Source organism: Palaemon carinicauda, chromosome 31, assembly GCF_036898095.1.
Source record: "Palaemon carinicauda isolate YSFRI2023 chromosome 31, ASM3689809v2, whole genome shotgun sequence".
Lineage (NCBI taxonomy): Eukaryota > Metazoa > Arthropoda > Malacostraca > Decapoda > Palaemonidae > Palaemon > Palaemon carinicauda.
In genome coordinates, this window is record NC_090755.1 from 11,310,181 (window position 1) to 11,324,443 (window position 14,263).

Genomic DNA, 14,263 nt, shown 5'->3' on the forward strand with positions numbered 1-14,263 from the left:
ACAGAAGTACCCTTACGCACAACACTGACACACTTTGCGCTAATCACTTATCACTTTAGATTTTCTGTTTGCACTTATTTCACTGAACTCGAAACTTTAAGTGGTAAGAACCTGAAACACGCAATTCTATCCTTCCTTAAAAGTTAGTAATTGCGAAAACAGAATTACAATGTAACAGAAAAATCTAATGAAAGATAAATAATTCAGTGGCTGGAAAGAGACTAAACACTAGATCAAATAAACTACGTTTAAAATCTCTCACCGCATAAAGCTTGAGAACAAGAATAAACTCTAGAAACGTTTACCTTCTTCCCCTAAAGAGACTAGGGAGAAGAGCAAAAACGATAACAACGTTACTCGCTTGAACGAAACGTTTATCCAGCTCTCTCTCCCTCCGTCTCTATCTCTCTCTCTCTCTCTCTCTCTTGACTTAGAACCTGAGAGAAGAGCCCAATCATATATATCGGTAAAACATATTATTGTTAAGGGAAAAAAACTGAAATATTTCCCAAATAAAAGGTTCCTTTATTAGAATTAAAACCATTAAGCTAAGAAAGAATGAACAAAACGCTAGAAACGGTTACTCTTACTGCAACGTGACACCGTGAAAATTCTCTCTATCGTAACGATAGAGCGCAAGTTGAACGTTCTGAACGTCAACAACTGCAGAGACAAAACAAAACGTTAGTTCAACTTTGAAAACAGTACGAGACTATCAAAGAAATTCTTTCAAAAACATTAAAATAGCAAAATATGTTAACAGGTAAAACCGAAATGACGGGCTCAATGTTAATTAACTTCGGTACCAAGAAAAGACCGCCTACTATTAGGAAAGGTCGAATATAAACAAATATAAAAATTAATTTTAATAAGTTTATAATAAAAGGAAGTTAATCGAAGAGGCCTATAAAAGGCGGAGAGATATAAAATAAATCTATAACTTTTGTTAAGCAAAATTAAGAAAGAGAGGCTATACTCTCTTAGACACCAACACTTCCGTCTAAGGGAAGGGTCGGCCATTTAAAAGTGAAAGAGAGTTCATACTCTCTTCGTCACCATAATTAATCAAATTAATTCCAAAAGCTAGCTAAGCTAATGATAAAACTTCCTGAATAGCGAAAGCTAAACTCTAGAGCAAATACATCACCAAATCGTGAGCAAAAAACTCCAGAATCAACAGCGTATCCATGTAGGTCTAGCCGGAGGCACGACAGAGGAAAAATTGAAGTGGTGTCAACAAGAAGTACTGCAGTACCTGGCCACAGGTGGCGCTTGTGAGTACACCCCCCTCTTGTATAGCGATCGCTGGCGTATCCCTTCCGTAGAATTCTGTCGGGCAACGGAGTTGACAGCTACATGATTATCGGGTAAGTTTAATATTGAAAATTTTAAGAGCAGTTTCCTGCTTTGCTGAAATCATCCTCCATTGAGGGACAAAGATCTATATTCGTGTAGGAAAAAATAAATTCTTGCAGGGTGTTTAAAGGGTAATCTCTTCTGTAGATACACTATGGGATATTTCATAAATTTTCCTCACTAGATTAAAAGAAATGTAAATAGTAAGCCTTTTGGTAATTCTATAAAACATTTTTGTACTTACCAGATATATCTTGCATTGGAGCATCTTCATAACCCCTTTTGTAATATTCATCTTCCTCAGCCTCTTCCTTGACGACAACGGCATCGTCATCCCCACTACTCTTCCTGCGGCTCGATTCCAGATCATTTCCGTCCGCAGCATCTTTCTTAGGAGACGAATCGGAGCCCAGTCCCTTCGCAGAGGGTTCATCCTCCCTCGGAGGAGACGTTGACTTGGCTCTTGGCGAAGGTTCCGATTGTGGCTCTGGCTTAGGCTCCGGCTCTGGCTCAGGTTCTGGTTCAGACTCTGCGTCGAGGTCGCCTTCGGGTTCCAACTCCAGAGCTGGCTCGTCGTGCTCTGCTTCATGCTCAAATTCGCGGTCAGGCTCTAGCTCGAGGATGGGTTCGTTCTCGTGTCCCGAATCGGGATCCTCGTCGTCTTCCTCTCGCACGTCATGATCTGGCTCAAGCTCAATGTCCCCAGCATCTTCTACAAAAAAAAAAATTAAATATTTAATTTCCAAATACAAGAAAATAAAAAGTTTTAGTTACACAATAGCAGTAGCAAATTTCTAATCCAGGAATACATCATGATACGTAAATAGAGATGACAAACATCTTTAAATAAATGAAGTCTTAAATAAAGTGAGAATAGACAAAAAGGGTATTATATTTTTCATGTTTTCTTTAAAGCATAATGTCTTACTGATAAATGATAAACACAGTGAAACTTTTTGTTAAAGTTAAATTAAATTGAGAAAATCTATGAAAGAAAAGTTCAATAAAATACAGTATTGTAGATGAAAAAATTAAAGTTGTAACAATTCTTGAATAGCATAAAATGATAAATTTAGAAGTAACCTGTATTTCTCCTAACATTACAAACTTGTAGTTCCTTACATGGGAGGGGATAACAACACAAGCTATCATATACCTATAAAACTTTTATTGAGGTTTCAACAACCATTCTGGTTGTTACAAGTGGTAGTGAGGAGAAGTAACAACAACCCCACCCCCTGTCCACCCCTATAAGGTTTATATACTTAAGTTACGAAAAACACAAACTACTTACAAATTTGTCATTTGTTCCAATGCAAAAGACAAATCTTACATTCTTTACACAAGACTTGCCCTCCGGTGGAGGGAGTCCTTTCAACTGGACGAAACTTTTTAATCTGGGATTGTTTCATCCTATAGCATGATAATGCGAGGGATGAGGGTCCCGACATGTAAACCAGTGGCCTTTCAACAAGCATGTTGATGGCCCCTTTGGAAGTGAAATGAGTGTAAGAATATGACTGTGATTGCCATAGGTTTGTGAATATACAGTACATACCGAGAGTCGATGTCCCAACTCCTCCCTTACAAGGAGAATGGGGATGCAAAAAGGAATATATAGAAATATATCCTAGCTGCAAGCGATATGCGGCTTATCTGCAGTTGAAGCAGTCTACCCAACAGGGTTACTATGCCCCAAGGAAGGGAAAGATGAAGAAAAGGTCAGTCATTCCTTTTTCATTCATCCTAGATGAACAACGTAACCTCGTCCCTTGAACGAATGCTACTTGTCCTCAAGGGGCACCCTTTATAAGAAAAAGTCAACTGTAAAAGTTTTGCCTAGAGATTTATTGATGACCTGCTGGAGAGCACACTTATCTAACATGGTCTAGACTTCTGCTCAAGAGCTAGACCTTCGCTGATCACTTCGCTTAGGATAATGAATCAGGGGAGGAGGAGAGCTGGTGAATGGGATGACTTTACCTATGCGGAGATCACCAACTGTCTCGGATTCCGTTCCTGGCACTACTACAAGCACTCTTCAACCATTGGCCCTGTGAGGAGAATGCCATCCCTAGCATGGACATTGACCACGTCTGCAGGTCTCCCCCCTTGTCCTTTAGCCTTCTTCCTCTGAAAGGGAAGCCTCTGGGGATTACCCTTACTAGGGTTGAACTGCCTCTGGCTGTCCTTGAAAGGGTTATGGACATGTCTTGCCATTGGAGAAACATTAGGCAAAGCAGGTGCCAAAGAAGTAGGCCAAATGAATGAAGTCTTGGTTTGCACTTCTCCACTTCTAGGTCACCGCCTCAACATCCTCGAGAGGGAACAAGGATGAGGCCTTGATAGAGGAGTTCCAGAGGTGTAGAATCTTCCTCCTTGCCACCTGGTATTTGAAACTTCAAGACGACAGTGTTGCGGCTCTTTCGAACTCAGTTGGCCACCGGTTAGCCACAGTGCGTCAAGAACTCCATTGTCCTTGTGCCATTAAGGATATGTTCTTGGAGCCGTTTAGCTTTTCGAGAAAGACAGGTCTTCAGAGGTGACTAAAAAGATTACCATCCCCAACCAGTGGTACATCTAGGAGGCACAAAGAGTAGTCTTCACCATCCCCTCCATGCTTGCAGCATTGGTAGGGGAGAAACACACTTGATTGGACCACCAGCTTCTCCAAACTCATGCCTTGCACCAGAGCCAACACTGCCGAGTCTGAGGGGAGAGAAGGGAAATTGTCCAACAGGTTACAGTTCTTCCTCTACCTCACGAAAGGCGGAGAAGATGCTTCGTAGAACGACAAGCCATGAGAGAGTCCTTCCATGCAGAAATCTGCGAGTCAATCTTTGCAATGGAACCAGCAGCTAGCTTAGACCACAGAACCTATAAGCACAGTCTATTGGCTCTTGGACTGCATAGCACATATATATGAGTGCATCCCTCCGCTTAGGAGGGAGGCAAGGACCCTCGCCATAGCCGTTGACCTGTCTCATGCATGTCAGAGCTTGCGAAAAATCATGATGTTTATGATCAGAATATATTAAAGGTTTAGAAAACGGAGCCCGAGAGGTACCTCTGACGCAGTTACTCCAAAGGAGTACTGTGGTTTTACCCAGTTTTTTTGCATGAAAAATTTCTAGTTAGCTTTCTTATTGCTTATCCAAATAACAATTTTTTTCTTCCTCGCATTTGCTTTCGGATTTGGCAGGATTTTCCCTAGAATAATCAAAACACTACAGAAAGTTTTATTTACTTTTCATATATGCCAAAATAATACAGTAGTACAATGTGTACAGACCTTTAATAGCAATTTATTTTAGCCTAATTATAGTAATAGTGAGCGATAACACTCTGGCAATTACAAAGGGTAAAGAAGACATTAAGAATTGCAAAGGACTGTGAAATCAGGTTACATACAGTACTGTACTTGCACCGATATTACTTCTCGTGGCTTCAATAGAGTAATAAGTGAATGTGTTGTAAAGAACAATATCATGAAGTCTTCTTTTTCCTTCAGATTTATATTGTGGTATTTTCCAGTAAAATAAAACTCCACACGGAGTGAAAACCATACTGTGGGACTGTCAAAACAATTCTCACACTATAATGAATGTTGTGTATGTTTACATTACTCATGTTCATGGTTATTCAAAAGACTTTCAGTTTTAAGGGTCAATTTTTGATATGTTAATTTCTAACAAAATTGAATTCTCCATAAGAAATTGATGAGTACTGGCTAGTTTGACATTTCTCCCTATAAGAATAATGGCAACTGGGCCATAATAACTTTGTGTGTTGATTGATTACAGGGTGAAAACTATTTCATTGTCTATTCTTCACTTCTGGGAGACTGAAAATGAATTACTGAGCATGCATTGCTTGCATTCGCTTTTACCAGGTGTTGTTTTCCATTACCTGCCTTATCTAACCAATTTAAAGCTTCCCAATATCTATACACAAGTTCCTGGATGTTGTTCAGTATCAGCTTTACCATGAAGATGTCTCTAAGAGGGGAGTACAAATCTATTTAATTTGTGCATGGTGCAAATTATGGGGAATGAAGTTGAATCCTAATAAAACTCAGTATGATTGTAAGTAGGTCAAGGATGGTGGCTCCTCAACATCCGGATCTCAGTATTGATAAAGTTTCTTTAAATTTGTATGACTTTTAAAATTTTAGGTGTGATTCTCGACAGCAAATTTACTTTAGAGAAACACACTAGGTCTGTCTTCTTCAATTGCACAAAAAATTGGCTTATTGAGAAAGTCTTACAAGATTTTTGGTGATCAATCTACTCTGAAGGGGTTTTAATTCTTTCATTCTACCTTGTTTTGAGTATTGTTCTCCTGTCTGGTGTTCAGCTGCCGATTCTCATCATAATTTGTTGGACAGAAATTTACGGTCTATTAAATTTCTTATTCCTGATCTAGATATTAATCTTTGGCACCGTCGTTCAATTAGTTCATTATGCATGTTGCATAAGATTTTTCATAACTCTGACCATCCTTTACATTCAGATCTCCCTGGACAATTCTATCCTGGTCGTAATACTAGGCAGGCAGTTAATTCTAATAGCCAGGCCTTCTCCATCATTAGGCTCAATACTACACAGTATTCTAGAAGTTTTATTCCAGCTGTGACCAAGTAGTGGAATGATCTTCCTAATCGGGTAGTTGAATCGGTAGAACTTCAAAAGTTCAAAGTTGGAGCAAATGTTTTTATGTTGACCAGGCTGACATGAGTCTTTTTATAGTTTATATATGACATAACTGTTTTTGACATTGTTAATAGTTTATATAGGACATATCTGTTTTTGACGTTGTTAATAGTTTATATAGGACATATCTGTTTTTGACGTTGTTAATAGTTTATATAGGACATATCTGTTTTTGACGTTGTTAATAGTTTATATAAGACATATCTGTTTTGATGTTGTTACTGTTTTTAGAATGATTTATTGTTAATTTATTCTCATCATTTATTTATTTCCTTTCCTCACTGGGCCATTTTTCCCCATTGGAGCCCTTGGGCTTATAGCATCTTGCTTTTCCAACTAGAGTTGTAGCTTAGCTAGTAATAATAATAATAATAATAATAATAATAATAATAATAATAATAATAATTTGGTGCAATTTCATCTACGTCAAAACTTAATCTTGATGAAAACGCTCTCCGTTCAGTTATAGCTATTGTTACCCATGGGGAAGTAAAAAATGTTATTTTCATTAGTAAAATAAATTTTTGAATATACTTACCCGATGATCATATAGCTGTCAGCTCTGCTGCCCGACAGAAAAACCTACGGGCGGAATACGCCAGCGATCGCTATACAGGTGGGGGTGTACATCAACAGCGCCATCTGTCGAGTAGGTACTCAAGTACTCTATGTCAACACAGAACCAATTTTCTCCTCGGTCCACTGGGTCTCTATTGGGGAGGAAGGGTGGGTCCTTTAATTTATGATCATCGGGTAAGTATATTCAAAAATTTATTTTACTAATGAAAATAACATTTTTCAATATTAAACTTACCCGATGATCATATAGCTGATTCACACCCAGGGGGGTGGGTAGAGACCACCATATATGTTAACATTAAGAGCTAAGTATTCCGTATTTCATTTTAGCAGTTATTCAAAATAACAAACATAAAATTAATAAGTACCTGGTAAGAAAGTCGACTTGAACAATTACTCTGCCTTTTTAAGTACGTCTTCCTTACTGAGCCTCGCGATCCTCACAGGATGCTGAGCGACTCCTAGGAGCTGAAGTATGAAGGGCTGCAACCCATACTAAAGGACCTCATCACAACCTCTAATCTAGGCGCTTCTCAAGAAAAAATTTGACCACCCGCCAAATCAACCAGGATGCGAAAGGCTTCTTAGCCTTCCAGACAACCCAAAAAACAACAATAAAAAGCATTTCAAGAGAAAGATTAAAAAAGGTTATGGGATTATGGGAATGTAGTGGCTGAGCCCTCACCCACTACTGCACTCGCTGCTACGAATGGTCCCAGGGTGTAGCAGTTCTCGTAAAGAGACTGGACATCTTTAAGGTAAAATGATGCGAACACTGACTTGCTTCTCCAATAGGTTGCATCCATTACACTCTGCAGAGATCTGTTTTGTTTGAAGGCCACTGAAGTTGCGACAGCTCTAACTTCATGTGTCCTTACCTTCAGCAAAGCATGGTCCTCCTCATTCAGATGGGAATGAGCTTCTCGAATTAAAAGTCTGATATAATAAGAAACTGCATTCTTCGACATTGGTAAAGAAGGTTTCTTAATGGCGCACCATAAAGCTTCTGATTGTCCACGTAATGGCTTAGTCCTTTTCAAATAGTACTTAAGAGCTCTTACCGGGCATAGTACTCTTTCTTGTTCATTTCCAACCAAATTAGCAAGGCTTGGAATATCGAACGATTTGGGCCAAGGACGAGAAGGAAGTTCGTTTTTGGCTAAAAAACCAAGCTGTAAGGAACATGAAGCCGTTTCATATGTAAATCCAATGTTCCTGCTGAAGGCGTGTATCTCACTGACTCTTTTAGCTGTTGCTAAGCAGACGAGGAAAAGAGTTTTCAAAGTGAGATCTTTAAAAGAGGCTGATTGAAGTGGCTCGAACCTTGCTGACATAAGGAATCTTAGTACCAAGTCTAAGTTCCAACCTGGTGTGGCCAACCGACGCTCCTTCGAGGTCTCAAAAGACTTAAGGAGGTCCTGTAGATCTTTGTTGTTGGAAAGATCTAAGCCTCTGTGACGGAAGACTGCTGCCAACATGCTTCTGTAACCCTTGATCGTGGGAGCTGAAAGGGATCTTTCCTTCCTTAGGTATAAAAGGAAGTCAGCTATCTGAGTTACCGAGGTACTGGTTGAGGATACTGATTTGGACTTGCACCAACTTCGGAAGACTTCCCACTTCGACTGGTAGACTTTGAGAGTGGATGTCCTCCTAGCTCTAGCAATCGCTCTGGCTGCCTCCTTCGAAAAGCCTCTAGCTCTCGAGAGTCTTTCGAGAGTCTGAAGGCAGTCAGACGAAGAGCGTGGAGGCTTGGGTGTACCTTCTTTACATGCGGCTGACGCAGAAGGTCCACTCTTAGAGGAAGTATTCTGGGAACGTCTACTAGCCATTGCAGTACCTCGGTGAACCATTCTCTCGCGGGCCAGAGGGGAGCAACCAACGTCAACCTTGTCCCTTCGTGAGAGGCGAACTTCTGCAGTACTCTGTTGACAATCTTGAACGGGGGGAACGCATAAAGGTCTAGATGGGACCAATCCAGAAGAAAGGCATCTATGTGAACTGCTGCTGGGTTCGGAATCGGTGAACAATAATTTGGGAGCCTCTTGGTCATCGAGATTGCGAACAGATCTATGGTGGGTTGGCCCCACAATGCCCATAGTTTGTTGCATACATTCTTGTGAAGGGTCCACTCTGTTGGGATGATTTGACCCTTCCGGCTGAGGCGGTCTGCCATGACATTCATGTCGCCTTGAATGAACCTCGTTACTAGGGATATGTTTCGATCTCTTGACCAGGTGAGGAGGTCCCTTGCGATCTCGTACAACTTCATCGAATGAGTCCCTCCTTGCTTGGAGATGTACGCCAGGGCTGTGGTGTTGTCGGAGTTCACCTCCACCACCTTGCCTAGAAGGAGGGACTTGAAGCTTCTCAAGGCCAGATGAACTGCCAGTAGCTCCTTGCAGTTGATGTGCAACTCGCTTTGAACCGCATTCCACGTGCCTGAGCATTCCCGACCGTCCAACGTCGCACCCCAGCCCGTGTCCGATGCGTCCGAGAAGAGAAGGTGGTCGGGGGTCTGAACAGCCAGTGGCAGACCCTCCCTGAGGAGAATGTTGTTCTTCCACCAAGTCAGTGACGACTTCATCTTCTCGGAAATAGGAACCGAGACCGCTTCTAGCGTCTTGTCCTTTCTCCAGTGAGCAGTTAAGTGAAATTGAAGGGGGCGAAGGTGGAGTCTCCCTAACGCGATGAACTGGTCCAGTGATGAAAGCGTCCCTATTAGACTCATCCACTGTCTGACTGAACATCGGTCCTTCTTCAGCATGGACTGGATGCATTCTTGGGCTTGACTGATTCTGGGGGCCGACGGAAAAGCCCGAAAAGCTCGACTCTGAATCTCCATTCCTAGGTAAACTATAGTTTGGGATGGGACGAGTTGAGACTTTTCTAAATTGACCAGGAGACCCAATTCCTTGGTCAGGTCTAGAGTCCACTGTAGATTCTCCAGACAGCGACGACTTGACGCAGCTCTTAAAAGCCAGTCGTCCAAATAGAGGGAGGCTCTGATGTTTGCTAAATGCAGGAATTTGGCAATATTCCTCATCAGTTTGGTAAAAACTAGAGGTGCCGTGCTTAGGCCAAAGCACAGGGCTTGGAACTGGTATACAACCTTCCCGAAAACGAACCTTAGAAAAGGTTGGGAATCTGGGTGGATGGGGACGTGAAAGTAAGCGTCCTTTAGGTCTAACGAGACCATCCAGTCTTCCTTCCTGACCGATGCTAGAACCGACTTTGTCGTCTCCATGGTGAACGTCTGCTTTGTGACAAAGACATTCAGAGAACTGACGTCTAACACCGGTCTCCACCCTCCTGTCTTCTTCGGCACTAAGAAGAGGCGGTTGTAGAAGCCCGGGGATTGATGGTCCCGGACTATGACTACCGCTCCCTTTTGTAGTAAGAGAGACACCTCTTGCTGTAAAGCTAGCCTCTTGTCCTCCTCTCTGTACCTGGGAGAGAGGTTGATGGGAGTCGTTGCTAGAGGGGGCTTGCGCAAGAATGGAATCTTGTACCCCTCCCTGAGTAACTTCACAGACTGTACGTCTGCGCCCCTGTTCTCCCAGGCCTGCCAGTAGTTCTTGAGTCTGGCTCCCACTGCTGTCTGAAGAAGGTGGCAGTCAGACTCTGCCTCTAGAGGACTTGGAACCCTTCTTCTTGCTCCAACGTTGACTTCCGGCACGAGCACCTCCTCTGCTGGAGGCTCTGCCACGAAATGGCGGAATGAACCTTGACGCTGGAGTGTCCATCCTGGGTCTAGGTACGGAGGGCAAAGGGGTGACTTTGCGTGCGGATGACGCCACCAGGTCATGGGTGTCTTTCTGGATCAAGGAGGCAGCAATCTCCTTGATCAACTCTTCAGGGAAGAGACACTTCGAGAGTGGAGCAAACATAAGCTCCGACTTTTGACATGGGGTGACTCCAGCTGACAAGAAGGAGCAAAGGTGATCTCGCTTCTTGAGGGCCCCGGACACGAAAGAAGCCGCAAGCTCACTAGAACCATCCCGAATGGCTTTGTCCATGCAGGACATGATGAGCATGGAAGTTTCCTTATCAGAAGGGGAGGTCTTCCTGCTCAACGCTCCCAAACACCAGTCCAAGAAGTTAAAGACTTCGAATGCGCGGAAAACTCCCTTCATAAGATGGTCCATATCCGAAGGAGTCCAGCAAATCTTGGAACGTCTCATAGCCAGCCTGCGGGGAGAGTCTACCAGACTTGAGAAGTCGCCCTGGGCAGAGGCAGGAACTCCCAAGCCGAGAACTTCTCCCGTGGCATACCAGACGCTAGATCTGGAAGCAAGCTTGACCGGGGGAAACATGAAGGATGTCTTCCCAAGTTGCTTCTTGGACTGCAACCACTCTCCCAGTACCCTTAAAGCTCTCTTGGACGAGCGAGCGAGTACGAGCTTCGTAAAGGCAGGAGCTGCTGACTGCATGCCTAAAGCGAACTCAGAGGGAGGTGAGCGTGGTGCTGCAGACACAAACTGATCCGGATATAAACCCTTAAACAGCGCAAGCACTTTCCTAAAGTCTAAGGAGGGAGGCGTAGTCTTGGGTTCTTCGATGTCCGAGTGTTGGTCGTCAAGATGTGCAGCTTCGTCATCATCAGATACCATCGTCTGAATGTTGAGGAGGAAGAGGCAACGGAGTGGGCTGGACGGCTGAGTCCGGCAGCACGGGTGCATGCGTGGCTGCACTGGACCCAACATCATGCCACTGTTGGTCAGTCTGAGAACTGGTAACAACCAAAGCTGAGTGGGTGCGCAAAGTGTCTACTCCCGACTGTGGAAGGATAGCGGAGACCACCGTGGGTTGCGGAGGCTGACGCACCGCGTCAAAACACGGCAGCCTAACTCCACCCTCCTGTTGTTGTGGTAGCTCACGCACGGCAACGGAGGGTTCCGTGCGTCTGTGAACGTCAGCATGCGTCTGGCAGGGTCGACTGCGCATGGGTGGAGGAGCTCTCACAGCTGGAGTGTGGGAGCAGGCAGCCTCAGCGTCTGCTGGGCGCACAACCGTGGCAGGTTGTAGGCTAACGGGTGCAGCGTCAACCTTCTCCGCAGCCGGAGTGTGGGAGCAGGCAGCCTCAGCGTCTGCTGGGCGCACAACCGTGGCAGGTTGTAGGCTAACGGGTGCAGCGTCAACCTTCTCCGCACGAAACTCCTGCATAACCGCAGCTAACTGAGTCTGCATAGACTGCAGTAAAGACCACTTAGGGTCTACAAAAGCGGCAACAGACGGAGCTACTGTCCGTTGAGACTGAGGGTCTAAAGCAGCGGGTGCGGCAACAGACGGAGTTACTGCCTGTTGCGGTACCACTTTGCCTCTCTTAGGAGGTGTGCAGTCGTCGGAGGACTGCAGCGAGTCCGAACTGACCCAGTGGCTACACCTGGGCCGTTGGACTAGCTCGGAAGGGACCTTACGTTTAAGAGGCCGTGAGACCTTGGTCCATCGTTTCTGTCGAGAAACCTCTTCCGCAGACGAGGAATGAATGGGCTCACTCGTCTTCTTGTGGGTGGGACGATCTAGGTAAGATACGTCCGAAACCACGGAGGGTACGTCTGTACGCTGATTAAAGCCTGTCGAACCCTTTGGTCGTACGACATTGCTTCTCCCCTGGGCTTGGGAGCTTGCAAGAGGTCCCGGACTGGGAGGACGACAGGCACGAACAGACGCACCCTCATGCGTAACACTGACACTTTTCACTGCACTGACACTTTTCACTGCACTGACACTCACTTCACTTCCCACTGCACTTTTACCTTTCAACTCTCTGACGTCAGCCATGAGTTGATTGCGGTCATTCGCCAATGACTCGACTCTCTCACCTAGAGCCTGAATGGCACACATCATATCTGCCATTGAAGGTTGATGAGAGCTAGCAGGGGGGTCGGGTGCAACCACTACAGGGGAAGGAATAGGTTGAGGGGCATGGGGAGAGGAAAAATCAATTGAGCGAGACGAACTCCTCCTGATACTATCCTTCTCTAGCCTACGTGCATATTTCAGGAATTCTTGAAACCCGAATTCCGAAAGCCCAGCGCATTCCTCACATCGATCTTCCAATTGACAGGCTTTACACCTACAATTGGAACAAACGGTGTGCGGATCGATAGAGGCCTTCGGAAGACGCCTTGAACAGTCCCTAGCGCTACATTTCCTGTACTTGGGGACTTGAGAAGGGTCAGACATCTTGAATTAGTCAAAGGGGGGAATTCAAAATCTATCCAAGTCGTCAACAAATAATCCAAATCCAAAAAAGAATGCAAGGAAGTATTGAAGATAACTTCTGCACAGCGATAGGTAATAACCAGAAGTGAAAACTTCACCAAATAACGTGAAAATCAATCCAGAAAACAAGAGCGTATTCAGTAGGTCTTGCCGGTGACACGACAGAGAGAAAATTGGTTCTGTGTTGACATAGAGTACTTGAGTACCTACTCGACAGATGGCGCTGTTGATGTACACCCCCACCTGTATAGCGATCGCTGGCGTATTCCGCCCGTAGGTTTTTCTGTCGGGCAGCAGAGCTGACAGCTATATGATCATCGGGTAAGTTTAATATTGAAAAATATCTCTGAAATGATGACCCAAGGGGCTTCTGTGCAGAGCACAGCCATGAACCACTTGCCAGATTGATTGATTGAAAGTTTTCTGGCATCTTGACATCTAAGGGTATTGACGCCGATAGCATTTATTACATATGAAAAAATAAAAGAGAATTCAATTAAAACCATAAAAGTTAAGATGTCATTATAAATGTTAAAGTTTTCAGAAGGCCTGCTTCTGAAATAAGTCTAAAAATGCCGCTCGCTTATTAGGACACATCATGTCCAAGAATCTTGGCAAGGATGAACCTGCCATCCTGACCTCGAGCCTCAAACAGATATCTATTTCTTTAGTTATTATAATTAGGGCATTCGGTCAACAAATGCCTCACTGTTGAAGGTACTAAATATTAATTTTGCGGGCGTAGCAAACCACGGCAGAGCAAAAACCATTAGGAGGACATGAAGTGAATCACAGATAATTATGATACAATATCTTAATTTTCAGCCACATACAGGAGTCATATATTTTTCCAACTGGTTATCTTGTGTTCATTTTGCTTTCCTGACCATTATTACTGTATTGATGCAAATCACTCGTCTTGGGCATTTTCCATCACAATAACACATGTTTCCCACTTTTGTTGTCCCCCATAACTTTTTATTTACGGGGGTTCAAAAACTCATAAGGGTGGTTTACCCAATATTCATGGTCAGAAATGCATAAAACACAAGATAGCAAGTACGAAAAATATATGGTTCATGTAGCCTATTTGGCTAGAAATTAAAGTATCATATATTTACCAAAATAAAGTGTTCCAAGCAGTATATTATTGCATTTTACACACAGGTGATTGATCGACATTACTGGCAGCGTCACAGTAAAGCTAGAAAGAAACCAAGAAGCATTTCTGGTGCATTTTCTGTCAAGAGCAATTACAAGGCTACTTCTGAGGACAAGTGCTATATTGAATCTAAATAATTGCCCTTGTTTCTATCATTATTATCATTATTACTTGCTAAGCTATAACCCTAGTTATAAAAGCAGGATACTATAAGACCAGGGGCCCCAAC

The 14,263-nt window shown here is 43.7% G+C and overlaps 1 protein-coding gene across 1 annotated transcript in view; it reads right to left on the reverse strand.

Moving 5' to 3' along the window:
• LOC137624278 (heterogeneous nuclear ribonucleoprotein U-like protein 1) overlaps positions 1 to 14,263 on the reverse strand; it is a 148,455-nt gene that overhangs the window by 78,037 nt on the left and 56,155 nt on the right. Inside the window, exon 2 of the mRNA XM_068354820.1 lies at positions 1,601 to 2,068. Coding sequence (XP_068210921.1) covers positions 1,601 to 2,068 — 468 coding nt within the window. The remainder of the gene's footprint in view (positions 1 to 1,600; positions 2,069 to 14,263) is intronic.